Source organism: Bufo gargarizans, chromosome 3, assembly GCF_014858855.1.
Source record: "Bufo gargarizans isolate SCDJY-AF-19 chromosome 3, ASM1485885v1, whole genome shotgun sequence".
Lineage (NCBI taxonomy): Eukaryota > Metazoa > Chordata > Amphibia > Anura > Bufonidae > Bufo > Bufo gargarizans.
The window spans coordinates 10,278,628-10,299,694 of NC_058082.1; the positions used below are offsets into that span (position 1 = coordinate 10,278,628).

Below are 21,067 nucleotides of genomic sequence, written 5' to 3' on the forward strand. Positions count from 1 at the left end.
ACCTGAATAGCAATCTAGTATATTTTCCATGTATCATTTAGCTATAATAGCCTGCCTACATTCAATGCACTGCCTGTGCCACTCATAGTACGCACTGCGCTGATGAAGGACAGGAAAAATCAAAGGCATATTAGTACACCAAAGACTTTTTCAAGGGTGCGGGTGCCCACAGAGAGGGCCCCGAGTGCCGCCTCTGGCACCCGTGCCATAGGTTCGCCAACACTGGTGTAGGAAGTGTGATCGCAAGATTTGCAATCTATTTAGTTGAAAAACGTTTCAAAGACCCCAAAATCCTTTTAAGGAATATTCTGTTTGGTGGCAGCAATATAATATAGCCATCAAATTTCTTATTTCATCATTTTCAATACTTTTTCTATAGAGGGTGTCTGCAGTGACTTGTGACATCTGTGCAATACCTTCTGTGTGTCAGGGACAGAGATAGGAAAAGTATAAGTGCTGTAATGGTAAATATTAATTATTGAAATTTAGGGTAATCTCAATAATTAATATTCATAAATAGGTGTGAGTCGTCTAGTGATGCCTCCGCCTATTTATACCTTGAGTACAAATTCACTCTGATTGCCCTACTCTATACTGAACCACCTTCGGCTATTGCTGCGGCGCCTAATGCAACAAAAAAGACTACACGCTGTGTTTAAATGAAAGGTATTTATTAACACACTACACGTCTACTGTCTAATTGTTGCTTATAATTATATATATCTATATCAATGGGAATATATATTTATATATTTAAAGCAGCACACAGTCTTATCCTCCTCCTCCACTTCTCCACATTATCCGCATGCAGCACCAGTCAGCCATCAGTCGGTAGCTGGAAGCAGTGTAGCACTGCAGTGGGGAAGCGTCAACAGGCCGTGCTGAAGCTGATATGCTTAGGGGACAAACCGCAAACCGCCGCAGAGCTGTTGCAGGGGATAAGAGACCAGACTGAGTTGTGGCTCTCGCCACTCAACCTAGAACCAGGTATGGTTGTGTGTGATAATGGCCGTAACTTGGTGGCGGCTTTGGAGCTCAGCAAGCTCACACAAATCCCATGCCTTGCCCACGTCTTAAACTTAGTGGATTAGCGGTTTCTCAAAACCTATCCCAATTTGCCAGAGCTACTAGTGAAGGCTCGCCATGTGTGTGCACATTTCCGCAAGTCATCGAAAGCTTCATCCAGTCTGTCAATGCTGCAGCAACACTTTAACTTGCCAGCTCACCAGCTGTTCGGCTCGAGCATCGCTATGCTCAGCAAATGGAGGTACTTGGCTGAGTACCACATGTGCTAGAGCGCCATGCTCGACTCTTCTCCCCACATGTTTCTTGGCTGCTATGCAGCCAACAAACGTACAGGTAAGTACTGCCATCACTGTAATGCCGTAGCCTTGTTGGTTACTGGCATTACAGTGATTGGCTGGCCGGAACACGTGATCGGGTGCTATATAGAACCCGATGGCGCATGTTCGGCTCATTATTAGTCAGGGAGAGCTGCGCTTAGGAAGGGACAGATAGTGTAGGGAGTATGATTGCAATCTATTTAGTTGAAAAACTGATATTCCGAGGAGCTCTTTTTATCGCCATTTCTTGATTTGGCCCTCTCGCCAAGCACGCTTGGAGAGGGACATGAGATCTTGTGCCCTGATTCCCAACCTCTTGAGCATCCACAGCGACAAGAACATGATGGTGGGGAATGACAATTAGTGTTTAATGAGGTGGATGATGATGAGACACCGTTGCCAATGAGTCAACAGCAATTACTGTCTCAAGAGGTTGATGAAGAGGATGAGACACAGTTGTCAATCACTGAGGTTGTGGTTAGGTCAACAAATCAAGAGGATGATCAGAATGAGGAAGTGGAAGAGGAGGTGGTGGACAATGAGGTCACTGACCCAACCTGGGAAGGTGGAAAGCCGAGCGAGGACAGCAGTACAGAGGGGGAGGGATCTGCAGCACTGCAACAGGCTGGAAGAGGCAGTGGGGTGGCAAAAGGGAGAAGGCAGGCCGCACCACACAGGCCCGCAACTGTTCCACGGAGCACCCCCTTGTGTAAATCTCTCTTGCTAAGGGGTAGGTGTTCCGCAATATGGTGCTTTTTTTTTGAAAAGTGCAAACGACAAAAGATTAGTAGTTTGCAACCTGTGCCACACCAAAATGAACCGGGGCGTGAACACTAGCAACCTCACCACCACCAGCATGATCCACCACATGGCATCCAAGCACCGTAATAAGTGGGATGAATGCCTGGGTCCACAATCTGTGTCCGCAGGTCACACCACTGCCTCCTTTTCCTCTATGGTACGTGCTGGCCAATCGCCTGTCGAAGGCACAGGCGAGGATGCCTCCCGCCCTGCACCTGGACCTTTGCAAGCACCATCAGCGACCACATTTACTTCCCTTTCCCAGTGCAGCGTCCAAATGTCATTACCCCAGGCATTTGAACACAAGCGCAAATACCCAGCCACCCACCCACAGGCCATAGCACTAAATGCGCAGCTTTGCAAATTACTGGCCCTGGAAATTTTTCTATTTATGCTTGTGGACACTGAGGCCTCTTGCAGTCTGATGTCAGCGGCCATCCCGCGGTACTCTGTCCCCAGCTGCCACTATATTTCAAGGTGTGCCGTGCCCGCCTTACACCAACATGTGTCCCGAAACGTCACACGTGCCCTGACCAATGCAGATAATGGGAAGGTCCACTTAACCACGAACACATGGACAAGTGCATTTGGCCAGGGATGCTACATTTCCCTGACGGCACACTGGGTGAACATTGTGGAGGCCGGGAGCGAGTCGTACCCGACGCCGAGGATTGCGGGCCCTAATTCCATCAGGGTTTCCGCCAGCACCTACGCTAGTGGCTCTAACCCCCACTTCTCCTCCTCCGCCTCCTCCTCCACTTCCACCTCCGTATTATCCACGTCCAGCACCAGTCAGCCATCAGCCGGTAGCTGGAAGCAGTGTAGCACTGCAGTGGCAAAGCGTCAACAGGCCGTGCTGAAGCTGATATGCTTAGAGGACAAACAGCAAACCGCTGCAGAGCGCTGCATCCCGCAAAAAATGAGCCCCTACCTAAAACAATCGCCCAAAAAATAAAAAATAAACTATGGTTCAGAATATGGAGACACTAAAACATAATTTTTTGGTTTTAAAAAAGCTGTTATTGTGTAAAATGTAAGTAAATTTTAAAAAGTATACATATTAGGTATCGCCGCATCCGTAATAACCTGCTCTATAAAAATGTAACATGACCTAACCCCTCAGTTGAACAACGTATTTTTTTTTTTTGAAAAACGGTGTAAAAAAGCAATTTTTTGTCACCTTACATCACAAAAAGTGTAATAGCAAGCGATCAAAAAGTCATACGCACCCCAAAATAGTGCCAATCAAACCGTCATCTCATCCCGCAAAAATCATATTCTACCTAAGATAATCTCCCAAAAACTGAAAAAAACTATGGCTCTCAGACTATGGAAACACTAAAACATGATTTTTATTTTGTTTCAAAAATGAAATCATTGTGTGAAACTTACATAAATAAAAAAATTGTATACATATTAGGTATCGCCGCGTCCGTGACAACCTGCTCTATAAAAATACCACATGATCTAACCTGTAAATAACAAAAAAAGGTGCTATTTCTTGTTACCTTGCCTCACAAAAAGTGTAATATAGAGCAACCAAAAATCATATTACCCTAGTACCAACAAAACTGCCACCTTATCCCATAGTTTCTAAAATGGGGTAACTTTTTGGGAGTTTCTACTCTAGGTGTGCATCAGGGGGGCTTCAAATGGGACATGGTGTCAAAAAAACAGTCCAGCAAAACCTGCCTTCCAAAAACCGTATTGCATTCCTTTCATTCTGCGCCCTGCTGTGTGCCCGTAGAGCAGTTTACGACCACATATGCAGTGTTTCTGTAAACTACAGAATCAATGCCATAAATAATGAGTTTTGCTTGGCTGTTAACCCTTGCTTTGTAACTGGAAAAAAAATATTAAAATGGAAAATCTGCCAAAAAAGTGAAATTTTTAAATTGTATCTCTATTTTCCATTAATTCTTGTGGTACACCTAAAGGGTAAACAACGTTTGTAAAATCAGTTTTGAATACCTTGAGGGATGTAGTTTCTAGAATGGGGTCATTTTTGGGTGGTTTCTATTATGTAAGCCTCGCAAAGTGACTTCAGACCTGAACTGATCCCTAAAAATTGGGTTTTTGAAATTTCAGATTTTTTTTTACATTTGATTCTAAACTTCTAAGCCTTGTAACATCCTCAAAAAATAAAATATCATTCCCAAAATGATCCAAACATGAAGTAGACATATGGCAAATGTAAAGTAATAACTAATTTTGGAGGTATTACTATCTATTATAGAAGTAGAGAAATTTGAACAATTTTCAGAATTTTTGGTAAATTTGGTATTTTTTTATAAATAAAAATGTTTTTTTTTTACTCTATTTTACCAGTGTCATGAAGTACAATATGTGTTGAAAAAACAATCTCAGAATTGCCTGTATATGTCAAAACGTTTTAAAGTTGTCACCACATAAAGTGACACTGGTCAGATTTGCAAAAAATGGCCTGGTCCTTAAGGTGAAAATGAGCTCGTCCGTAAGGGGTTAATGTACTCAATACACTGTATTTCCTTCCACCACAAAAAAAGGGTGTATGGTTAAATCTTCCTTTTCTTATCCTCCTCCTCTTCAATCATATCAACATGCTTATTCTTCACATATAATGCCCTCGCATATAATGTATATGCCCTCGCATATAATGTTTTAAAAGGTCATCTCACCTGTAGGCCGCCGCATATAATGTTTTACAGGGTCATCTCACCTGAAGGCCCTCGCATATAATGTTTTATAGGATCAGCTCACCTGCAGGCACTCGCATATAATGTTTTACAGGGTCAGCTCACCTGAAGGCCCTCGCATATAATGTTTTATAGGGTCAGCTCACCTGCAGGCCCTCGCATATTAAGTTTTACAGGGTAAGCTCACCTGCAGGCCCTCGCATATAATGTTTTACAGGGTCAGCTCACCTTCTGATGACGACAGCGAAGTCTTGCCTGTTCGTACTCTGGCACACATGGCTGACTTCATGTTAGGCTGCCTTTCCCACGACCTGCAAGTTATACGCATTTTAGACAACACGGATTACTGGTTGTTCAACCTTTTCGTCCCCCGGTACAAAGAGAACTTCTCATCTCTCATTCCTCTGGTCGAGAGGACAAGCAAAACGGTGCTGTACCAGAAGGAAGGTCCTTGTTGAAAAATTGATGCAAAGTTGATAGGGCAGACATCCAAATGGGTCTTTGCCGTCACGGGGACGTGCAATCGCCTAGAAGTTATCTAGAGTCAACAAAGCGTCAGCAAGCCTTTAACTACAAGTCCAGTCTCAGTAGCCAAGAGTCTGGTTAACACAATACTCACCATGACGGCACAATGGGTGAACGTTGTGGAGGTCGGGAGCAAGTTGGCTGCTGGCACCAGACTTGCCCTCCAATAGATCCTCGTTAACGGAAAGTGTACTCATTTCAATATCAGGGCCTCTTGTTATTTATCGTCACTATCTCCCCGAGTTAGGAGTGGGTAATTTCTGCACGCCTGCTGCCTTCCTTGGACGCTTGTGCTTTAATAACTTGACCCACCCTCTCTGGGTGGTTCACAATTATGAAAAAAAAGGGGGCAAGGCAACAATAGCCAATCAGATTTCAGCCATTGACCTCCCTTGGATGTGGTAGGCTCCTTCTCCGGCATCGAACCCTGATTCCCCGTTACCCGTTATCACCATGGTAGGCGCAGAAAAGAACATCGAAAGTTGATAGGGCAGACATCCGAATGGATTGTCGCTGTCACAGGGACGTGCAATCACCCAGAGGTTATCTAGAGTCACCAATGCAGAAGCAGGCCCTCACCCCTAATGTTTTAGATTGTCAGATCAGCAGGCTCTTGCTCCAAATGTTTTTGAGGGTCACCAGCAGGCAATCAATCATATTTTTTTCAAGGGTGTGTATGATGCCCTCCTTTATGTGTAACAAAGGGTGTTTTGGAGTGTCGGTTCCTTGTAATTTTTGGCAGCCCTTTCACTTAGTGCATAGGCTTTATGAGTGTAGGAGTCCCACTACCTGAACAATTGAACCACAATGTTTATGAGGCCATCTATTATGTGATATACAGGTTGAGCTTCCTTGTTATTTTTGGCAGCAGTTGCACTTTATATACAAGTAAATATACATGAAAGAATGTTTTTTTTTTTTTGGTTTTGTGCGTATTATTGTCAGTCTGTAAAAGTGGCGTACTAGTGGAGTCCAAGATGCATCCAGACATCCTCCCCATGCTGTTCCCGAAACATTTCGGTTCCATCAATTCCTGACCTTTTCCTATGAACCAGGCACCCTCCCCTCTTCAGATCAGGGATTGCCTGGTTTAATGCTCGGGTTCTCCCATTGACTTCCATTATACTCGGGTGCTCGGCCCCAGGGCATGTGCGGCCCCAGGAACGTCTGAAGCACTGTGCCCACTTCTATCCTCCTTTGCAGCCCCGCTTCCCTCCCTGCAGCGGCGGCTTGCTGCATACTATTTTTCTGTATTGCTGTGAATAGTACTTTTATATTACATCCTGTAACAGGCAGCACATAATAGGTGTCAAAACTTAGTTAAAACTTTGTAGACCTGGGGCCTTTCAGAAACATGGTTTGTAAAAAATTGAGGTCTATTTGTGAAAATTCCCTTACAAATGTCTCACCTCAGACACTGTTACAACCAATTGGAACGCTGTGATTTCAGCATGGGTGGTTCAATCAGATAGCCCCCGCTAGTGACTCAGTTAGACCACCAGACATTATAGAGAACCCATCACGCTTGAGACAACCGGGAGTTGTTTGCTGTGAGTCGGACCTTACTCTCCTGTAAGTCGCCCACTGGCCATTGGTATTGCCTATATGGCACAGGTAGGTTAGTGTTAGGTCCCGTGCTACTTGAGATACCTTGACGGGGTGCGCGGGCTCCAGTATGTCCTTCATATAAGGATATACTGGCTAAAGTCACATTTTAACACCAGTGAGGGCAGAGTTTGTTGATTGCATCCACCACAGTAGTGCACCTATTCCTGTAAATGTAAATTTTGCCTTCCAATCATCACCCTAATTAACTCAGATCAGCTTATATGTTCCCCAGTTTGGTAAAGAACTAATCCAGAGAGTTTCAAGATATGTATTGAGAATCAGTCCTTCACCATGAACAAGTTCAGATCACAATCTATGCAGAGTCTCCAAGATCTTCTTTGCTAAGAAGAACCTGCTCCAGAAAGTAAGCAAGATTTCTAGATGAAGTCACTGTCTAGGTTTTTCTTGTTATAGGCTGAAATCACCTTGGTTTCAGGAATTGGCGTTCAACCCTAGGTGATATTTTCACATTCACCTGGGGCTGATATTTTTCTGGGTTCTTTAGACATATAGGACAGTTGATGCACTAGTGACCCCCTTTTCCATAAAACAGAAAGAGACCAAGAGTCATTTGACAGGTTGAGTGACCTGATTGACTCTAATGGATCCTCATTTAGTGCATTGTTAAAGGTTGGCATGATGCAATGACATCAGCAGGCACATTCCCTCTCTCATGACCTTTCACAGAACCAGAGGGACACTCTAGAAGCTATGGAAATTTAAGCTGTCAAGAGTCATGGGGAGACTTTGGAATTCCAACTCTTATAGTGGCCAGACGTCTCATTAGATGAGTGAAAATGATGAGTGTACGAACGTTAATGGCATACTGATCTATAAATCCCCAGCATAATACCATGGCAGTGGTGGACTTTAAAGCTTAGAACCTGAAGGAGAATAATTAGTCTTAGGATGCTCAGTGGAAGTTTACTGGATCGTGGGTGCATCAGGTTTAGCAGATATAGTGTGTCTGAAGATAGAGATTTCTAGAGTGCCATACTACCTCCCATTGGCAGGCATTTTGTTGGGCCACTTGTTCAGCCAGCTCTTTGGCACCAGCTTAACCGATGTGTGGAGTCAAGAGATTTCCTAATATTTAATCCCATTACAGGGATCTGAACTTCAATGCAGGGAGTCCTAAGTCATAATCCTCGGAGTAGCCTTAGACCAGGCTGGACACACAAATATGAGGTCAGAAACAAGGTTGGCAACAAGAAGAAAGGAAGCCAAAGGGATGATCAAGAAGAATAGTCATGGGCTAGCCAATAATCAGGACTAGAAGAAAATGACAATGCCAGGAGAGAAACCCAAGTAACAAAAAGAAGCAAGGTTATAGACAATAGCCCACCAGTGTCTAACATGATTAGGAGGTGCAGTTTATCTTGACAACCTGACGCAGAGGGCCTAGAAGACAGGAGAGTTGTGGCATGAAACTGAAGAGCTGCTGTCCAGAACTGTAGAGGTCAAGGTGGAAGACAAATCAAGTTGTACAGCCAATTGATATAATAGGTGACTGCGACCAGGGCCGACGTCAGCACCCAGCATACCCAGGCAAGTGCCAGGGCCCGTTGCTCCTGGGGGGGCCAACTGATCACCCATAGAGATGTCCCAAACTATTCGCCGGTGAACAGTTCCCGGCGAACATCGCTTGTTCGCGTTCACCGCGGCGGGCGAACATATGCGATGTTCGGTCTGCCCCCTATTTGTCATCATTTAGCAAACGTTGACCCTGTACCTCACAGTCAGCAGACACATTCCAGCCAATCAGCATCATACCCTCCCTCCCAGACCCTCCCACCTCTTAGCAAAAAGCAAGGACAGCATCCATCTTAGATTCATTCGGAAGCTGCAGTGTTAGTGAGAGGAGGGACAGTGCTGCTGCTGCTGCTGCTGATTTAATAGGGAAATCGATAGCTAGGCCAGTGTATTCAGTGTCCGCTCCAGTCCTGAAAGACTCATCTGATCTCTGCTGTAAGGACAGCGTCCTGACAGCACCCCAAAAAGCCCTTTTTAGGGCTAGTACATCAGTCTGTTTTTTTTTTTTCCTCTGTAATCTAATTGCAGTTGCCTTCCAGCGTGTGTGTCAGGCCCACAGCGTATACTGTGCCCACTTGCCCAGTACCACCACTCATATCTGGTGTCACAGTAGATTACATAAAAAAATATATATATTTTGGGACTGTAATATAATTGCAGTTGCCTGCAAGCGTGTACTGTGTCAACTACTGCCAGTTCCCAGTGCCACCACTCATATCTGGTGTCACAGTAGCTTGCACGCATAGTACAACTAATCGGAAAAAAAATTACAGGCAGAGGCAGGCCACTCAGCAGGTGGAGATTTCCACTGGCCCTGGAATAATGCCCAGTGTTCAGAGGCCACGTACCCTGAACTCGAAAAGTTCTGAGGACATAATTGACTGGCTAACGCAGGACACCCAATCCTCCAGCTCAGCTTCGGGCACCTCTCAAGTTACCACTCGCCCGTCTGCCGCCACCACCAACACTAGCACCACAGCTGCTTCACTTGATCTGTCAGAGGAGTTATTTACACATCAGTTGGAAGAAATTAGTGATGCGCAACCATTATTGCCAGAGGATGTAGATAACAGGGATATGTCTCAGTCAGGCAGCATTACACACATGGACGTACGGTGTGATGATGATGATGTTGTACCCGCTGTTGCTTCCTTTGCTGAGTTGTCAGATACAAGTGAAGCGGTTGATGATGACGATGTGTCCGTGGATGCCACGTGGGTGCCCGCTCGAAGAGAAGAAGAACAGGGGGAAAGTTCAGATGGGGAGATAGAGAGGAGGAGGAGACGAGTTGGAAGCAGGGGGAGGTCGTCGCAAGGAGCTAGTGGCACAGTCAGACAGCATGTATCGGCACCCGGGGTCAGCCAGACAGCACACCAATAAACACATGCTGTTGCCACCACAAGAATGCCGTCATTGCAAAGCTCAGCAGTGTGGCATGCCTCTGATAACAGCGATGCCATTTGCAACCTGTGCCAAAAGAAACTTAGTCGTGGGAAGTCCAACACCCACCTAGGTACAACTGCTTTGTGAAGGCACATGATCTCACATCACAAACGCCTATGGGATCAACACATGATGACGAGTACAAGCAGCACACAAACTCAAAGCCACCATCGTCCTACTGGTCCAGCATCTTCAGCCACGTCAACTACTGCTGTCCTCCTTGCCCCCTCTCAACCGCCCGCCACTCCGCCTCTCACCTTCAGCAGTTCCTGCTCATCTGCCCACAGTCAGGTGTCTGTCAAGGGAATGTTTGAGCGTAAGAAGCCAACGTCACAGAGTCACCCCCTTGCCCGGCGTCTGACAGCTGGCTTATCGGAACTCTTAGCCCTCCAACTTTTACCATACAAGCGGGTGGAGTCTGAGGCCTTCAAAAAAAATTGTAGCTATTGGGACACCGCAGTGAAAGGTACCCAGCCGAAATTTCTTTTCACAAAGGCAATCCCCTACCTGTACTCTATTGTGGAAAAGGAAGTCATGGCATGTCTGGCACACAGTGTTGGGGCAAGGGTCCATCTGACCACTGATACCTGGTCTGCAAAGCACGGTCAGGGCAGGTATATCACGTACACTGCGCATTGGGTAAACCTGCTGATGGCTGCCAAGCATGGAATGCGTGGCTCTGCAGAGGAGTTGGTGACACCGCCACGACTTGCAGGCAGGCCTGCTGCCTCCTCCTCTACTCCTCCTACTCCATCCTCTTCGCTAACCTCCTTGGCTGAGTCCTCTTCTGCTACTGCGTCTTGCTCCACATCAACTGCACCCCCCCAGCTCCCCAGGGGCTATTCCACATCCCAGATACAACAGTGTCACGCCGTCCTGGGGTTGACTTGCCTGAAAGCAGAGAGTCACACCGGACCAGCACTCCTGTCAGCCCTGAACGCACAGGTGGATCAGTGGCTGACTCCGCACCAACGGCAAAGTGGTGTGTGACAACAGAAGCAATTTGTTGGCGGCATTGAATTTGGGCAAGTTGACACATGTGCCATGCATGGCACATGTGTTGAATCTGATCGTACAACGCTTTGTGCATAAGTACCCAGGCTTACAGGACGTCCTCAAGCAGGCCAGGAAGGTGTGTGGCCATTTCATGTGTTCCTACATGGCCATGGCTCACTTTTCAGATATTCAGCGGCGAAACAACATGCCAGTGAGGCGCTTGATTTGTGACAGCCCGACACGTTGGAATTCAACACTCCTAATGTTCGACTGCCTGCTCCAACAAGAAAAAGCCGTCGACGAGTATTTGTATGACCGGGGTGCTAGGACAGCCTCTGCGGAGCTGGGTATTTTTTTGCCGCGTTACTGGACGCTCATGCTTAATGCCTGTAGGCTCATGCGTCCTTTTGAGGAGGTGACAAACCTAGTCAGTCACACCGAAGGCACCATCAGCGACATCATCCCATTTGTTTTCTTTCTGGAGCGTGCCCTGCGAAGAGTGCTGGATCAGGCCGTAGATGAGCGTGAAGAGGCAGAGGAAGAGTTGTGGTCACCATCACCACCAGAAACAGCCTTATCAGCATCACTTGCTGGACCTGCGGCAACGCTGGAAGAGGAGTCTGAGGAAGAGGAGTCAGAGGAGGAATGTGGCTTTGAGGAGGAGGAAGACCAACCACAGCAGGCATCACAGGGTGCTCGTTGTCACCTATCTGGTACCCATGGTGTTGTACGTGGCTGGGGGGGAAGAACAGACCTTCAGGGAGGTCAGTGAGGACTAGGAACGGGAGATGAGGAGCTCGGCATTCAACCTTGTGCAAATGGGGTCTTTCATGCTGTCGTGCCTGTTGAGGGACCCTCGTATAAGAAGGCTGAAGGAGAACGGCCTGTACTGGGTGGCCACGCTACTAGACCCCCGGTATAAGCAGAAAGTGCCTGAAATGTTACCGAATTACCGGAAGTCGGAAAGGATGCAGCAGTTCCAAAACAAGTTAAAAAGTATGCTTTACGCAGAGAGAGGAGTCTGAAGAAGAGGAGTCAGAGGAGGAAGGTGAAAGACCAACCACAGCAGGTGTCCCAGAGGCTTGTTGTCACCTTTCGGGGACCCTTGGTGTTGTACGTGGTTGGGTGGAGGAAGATACCTTCAATGACGTCAGTGAGGACAAGGAACGGGACATGGCTAGCTTTGTATCCAACTTTGTGGAAATGGGGAGTTTGCGGTTGTGCAAATGGACTGTTTGCGGTTGGTTGCGGTGCGTTAAACGGGGAGTTTGGTCCGTCATAGTTTGGTCTGTCACTGTGAAGCTGGCGTAACCCTTACACTACCTGATCGATACAACATCCTAACTGATGTTTTAAAGCACATTACTCCAAACAATTTAGGAATGTTAGGTGATTTATGCCTACTATGTATTAAAACCAGACTCTGCGTGAACTATGTAATTTTCCATGGGAGTTTTGCCATGGACCCCCCTCTGGCATGCCACAGTCCAGGTGTTAGTCCCCTTGAAACAACTTTTCATTCACTATTGTGGCCAGAAAGAGTCCCTGGGTTTTAAAATTCGCCTGCCTATTGTCTGTCAATGGCGGTTCGCCCGGTTCGTCTGTTCGCGAACATTTGCGGAAATTCGCGTTCGCCGTTCGCGAGCGGAAAATTTTATGTTCGCAACATCTCTAATCACCTATGGAGTGCCACCACCAAACCCAGCAGGTCAGACCAAGCGACAAACCTCTGATCTGCCCAGTGATGGGTGCCCCCTCCACACAACCCTGTGTAATGGGCATCACCCAATAGAGGGGTACGAGCCTGGCGCCCTACAGTGACCTGAACACGGTTCCCTCTTTGGCGACTCTGCTGGGTACCGGGATACTGATGGTCCTCTTGCTGACAAACCTATGGAGAAGAACCATGATGATGACACATAGCAGCCGCTCCTAGCATGCTCTCCGGTGCCTGCGGTGTATGACCCCCGGGGCCAAGGAGAGCCCTCGCCCACTGCCGCCCACCATTGTAGGAAAACAGAGCTTTATCTCCTGCATGGAGCCGCAGCTCATGTGACTGCGGAAGGGAGGAGGACTCGGGAAGACGGGAGAGGGTGGGACCAGGCAGCTCCTGCATCATTGATTCTAGGGGAACCCCTAGGGGACCTGGCAGTGTGATGTCACCAAGGGCATGATGTAATCGCCAGGGAGACGCCTTCCTGCCACGATGGCACACGTAGTATATGCACAGAGCTCTGTTCTGTAGGGCTGTAGGATCAGGAAGCAACAGAGGTGACGTTATCCTTTGGTTTTGATGGTAAAAAAATTCTCCATTTATTTTTTTTAGAAAATATGTAAGCTTTTTTTGTTAGCATTTAAAAGTTTAGTGTGTAGCTTCTGATCACTTAAAATGCTGAAAAATGATTTTTGAAAGAATTTATTGGATTGAGGGTAAATTGGCCCCGGGGTTGTACTGCAGATGTGCCCACAGTCATGTATGGGGCTACAGCATGGGCACATATCAGGATCTCGGACAGTTGACGTTTTTTGTTTTTTTTTATGAAGCACAGGTTAGGACTACAGGGGTTTTCAGCTCCTTGGCCGGACAACCCCTTTATGTTTTTTCCAGGGCAAGTGCCAAAGGCCACTGCTACTGGGGGGGCCCACTGCGTAGTGGTGTGCCAAAAGGGGGTCAGTCCACCCCGGGGGCCAGCTCTCAGGGGGTGCTGGGCTGGCTGCTATGAGTGCTCATTGCTGGAGCACAAGGGAGCCGGTGGTCGTGTGTCTCACTGCTGCAGCGTGCCGGAGGAGAGAAGGAGCTGCGGTTAGCGAATGAAAGAACTGCTGGCTCCTCTGTGCTCCAGCAATGATAGGTATGTGAGGGGGCCACTGGGAGGTCATTATACTGTGTGAGAGCCTCTTACACAGTATAATGACCCCCAGAGCCCACATTTAGTATAATGATCCCCAATAACCCTCCATTAAATATAATGACCCCCAGAGCCCCCATTCAGTATAATGACCCCCAGCACCCCTCCATACAGTATGACCCCCAGTGAGGGAGCCACTGGGGGTCATTATACTGTATGGGAGGCCACAGGAGGTTATTATACTGTGTGGAGGCCACTGGGGGTCATTATTCTGAATGGGGCCACTGGGGGTCATTATTCTGAATGGAGGGCCACTGGGGGTCATACTGTGTGGGGGGGCATTATACTATGTGGGGGTGGGCATTGAGGGAGTCATTATACTGTGTGAAGGGCCACTAGTGGTCACTATACTTTCTGGGGGTCATTATACAGTGAGGATCATGTAATTGTAAAAAAATGCCACAAGGGGCCCACTTAGATTTATCACCCAAGGGCCAACATGAACCTGGAGCCGGCCCTGACTGCGACTACCGCCAGAGACTCAACAAAGGAGTAGGGAACAGTGAGCAACAGGCGTGAGGTATTTTCAAGGTCCTCAATGTGATTCATTACCTGCCTGTTCAATTAAAAAGGAATTTTGAAGCTTGGAGAGGGTTTGTCCTCCAAAACTTGTAGGCGATGTTCCAGGTCATCCCATCTGTCACCATTTGTAAGCTATTCCGTGCCTTTGGGGCCATGTCTGATGTTAGGACTATCATTGTGGGGACCATATTGCAGATAACCAGTCCATTCTATACCTGGAACCTTTGGATAGGTGAATCCTCAGCCCTGGAAGATATTTGATCGGTTTTGGTTGTTGGGTCGGCACTTACAGGAGAGATAATAGATCAAATGTGTCTATTCTGGTCTGTACTGGAATGAGAAGTCTATGACTACGTATTAAGAACACTGTATAGAATTGATATTGACAGGAATTTGAGTTTATTAATGGTCACACAAGTTAAATTTAGCCACCAATGCCAGGCAGCTGCTGCCAAGACAAATGAGAAAATGTACCATTTTAAGGGAAAAATATGTTGAATCAGAATTTCATGGTGTCAACAAATCCCCCAAAAGTTGGGACAAGGCCATTTTCACCACTGTGTGGCATCTCCCCTTCTTCTTACAACACTCAACAGACGTCTGGGGACCGAGGAGACCAGTTTCTCAAGTTTAGAAATAGGAATGCTCTCCCATTCTTGTCTAATACAGGCCTCTAACTGTTCAATCGTCTTGGGCCTTCTTTGTTGCACCTTCCTCTTTATGATGCGCCAAATGTTCTCTATAGGTGAAAGATCTGGACTGCAGACTGGCCATTTCAGTCCCCGGATCCTTCTCCTACGCAGCCATGATGTTGTGATTGATGCAGAATGTGGTCTGGCATTATCTTGTTGAAAAATGCAGGGTCTTCCCTGAAAGAGATGACGTCTGGATGAGAGCAGATGTTGTTCTAGAACCTGAATATATTTTTCTGCATTAATGGTGCCTTTCCAGACATGCAAGCTGCCCATGCCACACGCACTCATGCAACCCCATACCATCAGAGATGCAGGCTTCTGAACTGAGCGTTGATAACAACTTGGGTTGTCCTTGTCCTCTTTGGTCCGGATGACATGGCGTCCCAGATTTCTAATCGTGACTCGTCTGACCACAGAACAGTCTTCCATTTTGCCACACTCCATTTTAAATGATCCCTGGCCCAGTGAAAACGCCTGAGCTTGTGGATCTTGCTTAGAAATGGCTTCTTCTTTGCACTGTAGAGTTTCAGCTGGCAACGGCGGATGGCACGGTGGATTGTGGTCACTGACAATGGTTTCTGGAAGTATTCCTGAGCCCATTCTGTGATCTCCTTTACAGTAGCATTCCTGTTTGTGGTGCAGTGTCGTTTAAGGGCCCGGAGATCACGGCATCCGGTATGGTTTTACGGCCTTGACCCTTACGCACAGCGATTGTTCCAGATTCTCTGAATCTTCGGATGATGTTATGCACAGTTGATGATGATAGATGCAAAGTCTTTGCAATTTTTCGCTGGGTAACACCTTTCTGATATTGCTCCACTATCTTTCTGCGCAACATTGCGGGAATTGGTGATCCTCTACCCATCTTGGCTTCTGAGAGACACTGCCACTCTGAGAAGCTCTTTTTATACCCAATCATGTTGCCAATTGACCTAATTAGTGTTAATTGGTCTTTCAGCTCTTCGTTATGCTCAAATTTACTTTTTCCAGCCTCTTATTGCTACTTGTCCCAACTTTTTGGGGATTTGTTGACACCGTGAAAATTTGAATCAACGTATTTTTCCTTTAAAATGATACATTTACTCGGATTAAACGTTTGATCTGTCATCTACGTTCTATTACAAATAAAATATTGACATTTGCCATCTCCACATCATTGCATTCAGTTTTTTTTCACAATTTGTTTAGTGTCCAAACTTTTTGGGAATCCAGTTTGTAATTCAATAGTGAGAGAACACTTGAAATATTGTGAACATATTTGAGTCAGGTCTAAAAAAGGTGGTTGAATCTTCTTCTGGATCAATACTAAGGCATTATAGGTTGAAATCGATAAGCATATAGCTTAATTTTTTTAGCATTACTCTTTCATTACTTTCAATACATTCCCATTTTGGTTTAAAACACTATAGATGGATCTGTTCTGATACTTACTGTATGTGATTTGGACCTTGATATCATCTAATGTGTCTTCATGCAGCTCTTCTAGGTCACTAGCTGGATCCCTATTAAACATCTACATCCCTGTTTTCCATTGCGTCAGCATATTCCCTGCCTCATTTACTCTTATCCTTTGCATTTGTTCATCTTGAGGATTTGCCTCCCCTGTGATTTCAGTCTTGCACATCTCCACTATATACACTGAGTATAAATATTCAGAAACCGAGTGTGATTCTGATCTGCTGAGATCCCTGCACACGAGGTATGGCAAGGAAGTAATAGATGCTTCCATGTATATGCTGTTATTAATAGTTACAGTAGATCCTGGTTTCCTTAGCTTAATCTTTATGGTAGTATTGAGAAGAACAGGTAGAATCCTAAATATCATTACTGGTAGATTTTCTTGAGACTGGACAGGATCCTCTCAAGACAATTCATTTGCTCTGTTTGTAGATCATCTCCACAACTTGGGGCAACGTTATTCTGTAGCAAGTGTAACTGGATCGTAACTGATGGGGGCTGTATTCTCCAATGGGCCCAGATTCTGGAATGATATTGAGATCTGTAGAAAACAATCCCATCTGAGAAAAAGCTGAGCAGTCCGTCTGCTGATGGGGTTGGATTTGCCATTTTCTTGATAGTCCTTGATAAATGATAAAAACAAACACGGGGAGAACAATCATAGGAGTATTTGTAGACAGAGAGTGAGAGTGAAATGTTACTGCTGCTCCCTCCTCGCTGTGTGGAATTCACCTCTGGCTGTAGGAAACCATTTAGAAGTGGTGTGCAAACAAGGACAAGGAAAGTTGTGGCCCTGTCATGAAAGTAACATAAGCTACAACCACAATCTTCAGAAGATTTGAAAACTGGCAAAGAAATGTCAAGGTCAAGATGAAACCATCTCCAGGCACTTCGGGTTTGACAAATTGGTTAGTCTGAAGAATCACTTGGCTTAGCTGAAATGGTGATTGCATATTAATGATGACAGTCTCCCAGTTTCCTCACCTTTCTCTGCATGCTACTTCTTACCCATGACTGGTGTGTGCATTGATAACAGCAGAGCTTACCATGTATTCTTTCCCTCAGGGCCTTTAGTCCAACACCGGTCTCTTTCTACATCTACACTTTGAACAATTGTAGGTTGTCCCATCACTGAGGCAACTTCTCAAATTTTTGGGTTATTATTGCATTCCTTGAATGCTAAGTGCCTCATGCTTAATGATAATGGTCAGAATATTAGTCTCACTGATCAGAAGAAAAAAAAATCTTCCATGTTTTTATCAATTCCAATGTCCAAAATGTTTCTGATTGTGGCTCAATCATTACGCAGTTGACAAAGACTTTATGGCGCTCAACGAGGTTGTCGGTGGGGCCCATGTACAGTTAGTCCCTGGATGTTGCTGATCCTCTAGTGTAAGTAAAACACTTTGTAATGGTGAGGAATCTCTTCTTTCATAAACATTATTGGAGCGCAGCAAATATCCACTTTGCGACTAGAGGATGTCCACAGCAAATATCCCCTTTCAATGCATTTGAGTCAGTTTCAACCAGATAAGTACTGTTTGTCTGGAACTTCTTGTCTTATACTTGGGTCTTCATGCTTCTTGATGGTTGCCTCCATTCATCTCATTGTTGGTCATAGCCTTTCCCATCCACCTCTTTCAGGAGAATTGACTTCTCCATTAAGTTGTGTCTTATAATTTATTCCTAACAAAGATTAATGACTTAAAAAGGCTGTTAACCTTGCAGCGTCTTTTGATTATGCCCCCCATGGGACATAACTGTCGAGCGAAGCATGCTTACCTGCTTACTGGCTCGACACAGGTGATGTGGCCACTGCAGCCAATGACTGGCCACAGCAGTGATGTGTCTTCCATGCGTTATGTCACTGGCTCACATGACATATGGGGGATTCGTCACCACTGTGGCCAGTCATTGACTGCAGAGCCATGTGACCTGTGTCAAACTGGATGTTGACATGGGAGACCAGAGAGGACTAGTAGTGGCATGGGAGCGAAAGAGTCTGAACCCGGCCATGAGGGGCAGGTAAGTATGCATCCCTCCACAGGTCCAGCAATGTGGGGAGGTGCTCGAAAGGCCACGGGGTAGAATAAATCCTTTAATGTTCATTCTAATTATATAAAGTTTTAGTTTAAGGCTTGGGCATGACAAAGTCAATGAGTAAGTTAGTTTTTACCACATGAATATTTGTCTAGACCTTTTGTCTTCTCTTTGGTTCTTCAGGCTCCTCAATGACATTTCATGACTTCTGTGGTTGCCTTTTCCATCTAGTTCTTGGTCATTGTCCGTCTCTGTTTTTCTTCACCTCTTCTGAGAATTACTGATTTGAAATTGGCATCCTGTACATTATTAATCTATTACTTTACTTTATGGGGGTGGTCAGAGTTGATAGATTCCATTTAATTTGAATCTTCTCATAATAAGTCCATAATAAAGATTAATATTTATTCTAATCATTTATAATTTCAGTTTAATATTTGGCTAGACCAGGTCAAGGATTAAGATAGTTTTAACCTGAGGAATATTGTTTCTCTAGACCTTTCTGTCTTTTTCTTGGGTCTTTAGACTACTTAATAACCTGTTCCTATTTTTGTGGTTGTCTAGATCTCTTTGTTGATTATTGGTTTTCTCCTTTTCCATCAAATCTTCATGTCCAGAACTTCTTGTTTTATCCTTTTGTCTATAGAATGGCATCTTCAAGAGTTTTATGGTTGTCTAAATTCTTCTCAGTCTTGGTCATTGTCTTTCTCTTTTCCCTCAACATCTTGTCAGCAGAATTGTCTTATCGATTTAATTACTTCTTTTCGTCCTATAGTATGTCAATAGTTTCAGTTGAAGTCAGCTTTGACCACAGGAATATGGTCTGTCTAGACCTTACTTTCTTCTCCTTAGGCCTTCAGGCTGCTTAATGACATTCATTATTTTTTTCTTCATCTATCTCTTTATTGGTCAATGGCTTTTTTCTTTCTCCAGTACGTCTTCTAAGCAAAATTGTCTGCTCTATTGTTACATCTTCTCATAATATGTCTTTAAAAAAAAGATAATTGCTCACCCTAAGGCTTTGTTTCATTTTAAGGTTTCTTTTGACTAAAACTATGATCCACATCTTTCCTTGGTAATCCTTGAGTAATGACTCTTATACCATATTTTCTTACCATATATTCAATAACTTTTATGACAGACCTTGTGTCTTTTTTTTTTTTTGTTCAGAATCCTATGTTTAATCATCTGTGGTTTATAAAAAGGCAACATGGAAAATGACTTCAACATCAGCAAAAATCTGGTCCTCCTGGGACTCGTGGAGATGGAAGGCCTTAAATATCTGTACTGTGTCCTGTCTATTGTCCTATATTCATTCATTCTGTTTTTAAGTATTGTTATTGTCTTTGTCGTATTCAAAGATACAAGGTTACATGAACCCATGTACATTCTCATATGTAATCTGGTCCTCAATGGCATTTTTGGCAGCTCATTATTTTTCCCAAAGCTGATAGTTGACCTCATCTCCTCGTCCACGTCCATCACTCATGGTAACTGTGCTGTTCAATCTCTGTGTGTGGCTTTCTTTGCCCTCAATGAAATGAGCACTTTCACCCTTATGGCGTTTGACCGATATTTGGCAGTTTGTCACCCTCTACACTATGGCACAAGGATAACTAGTGAGAAGGTCATCAACCTCATCATTGGATCATTTATAGTGGCCTTCATTCTTGTATTCACAGCCGTGCTCCTCACATGGAAGCTTCCTCTGTGTGGAAACAGAATAAACAATGTATTTTGTGACAATATGTCCCTGATTGTCCTCTCCTGTGTGGACTCTTCCATCAGTCAATTCTACTCCGCTTCTGGGGTCATCATCTACTTGTGCGTTACCATCTTTGTCACCATTTTCTCCAATCTGCATATATTTTTTGTCTGCTTGAAACTCTCTGGAGAATCCCGTCATAAAGCTGTCCACACACTGGTCACCCATCTACTCAACTTTTCCATCTTTTTGATTGGCTTCTTATTTGTTTTCATCAGGTACCGGCTGGGCAGTGTTAAGCTCCCAATTACTATCCACATTCTTCTCTCCGTCACTTCTCTTATCATTCCCCCATTGTTCAACCCCTTGATCTATGGAGTCCGGACACATGCCCTGAGGACGAGGATTGTTCAGTACTTACAGTGGCTGAAATGGACTAAAACACATATGCAATCTAGACCTATATCTGTCATAAGTTATAATCAGAGCCAATGATAAAGCAATAAAGGTCAATTATTTGCATCTGTACTTGCTTCCAAAATTTGTGGTTCTGAAGAAATTATAAGCTCAAACACGTGATTTAGAAATATTTGCTGGGGGATATTGTGAAGAGTTGCTCTATAAAAAGTGGAAGATGAGGAAAGGAAGAAAAGTGAACAAAAACACTATTTCCTTAACTTTTAAGATTTCAGGCCATAATAAAAATAACAGCATATAAAGATATATCAGTAGAAAGAAATGTGTTCAACTGCAAAGCTAAAAGTTGTCTCTGTGTCCTCCCCATACCGGACAAATCACCACTGAATGGCCAGGG

At 45.0% G+C, this 21,067-nt stretch overlaps 1 protein-coding gene across 1 annotated transcript; it reads left to right on the forward strand.

Annotated features, from left to right (window-relative positions):
- The first annotated feature begins 19,749 nt into the window (after nt 1–19,749).
- LOC122930703 (olfactory receptor 4C6-like) lies at nt 19,750–20,748 on the forward strand. Its single transcript, XM_044284264.1, has one exon. The coding sequence runs from the start codon at nt 19,759–19,761 to the stop codon at nt 20,746–20,748; it is 990 nt and encodes a 329-aa protein (XP_044140199.1). The 5' UTR covers nt 19,750–19,758.
- Nucleotides 20,749–21,067: the final 319 nt, after the last annotated feature.

Bases quoted from the DNA above. Each gene is read 5' to 3' on its own strand.
- LOC122930703 (XM_044284264.1), top strand. From the start codon at position 19,759: ATGGAAAATGACTTCAACATCAGCAAAAATCTGGTCCTCCTGGGACTC.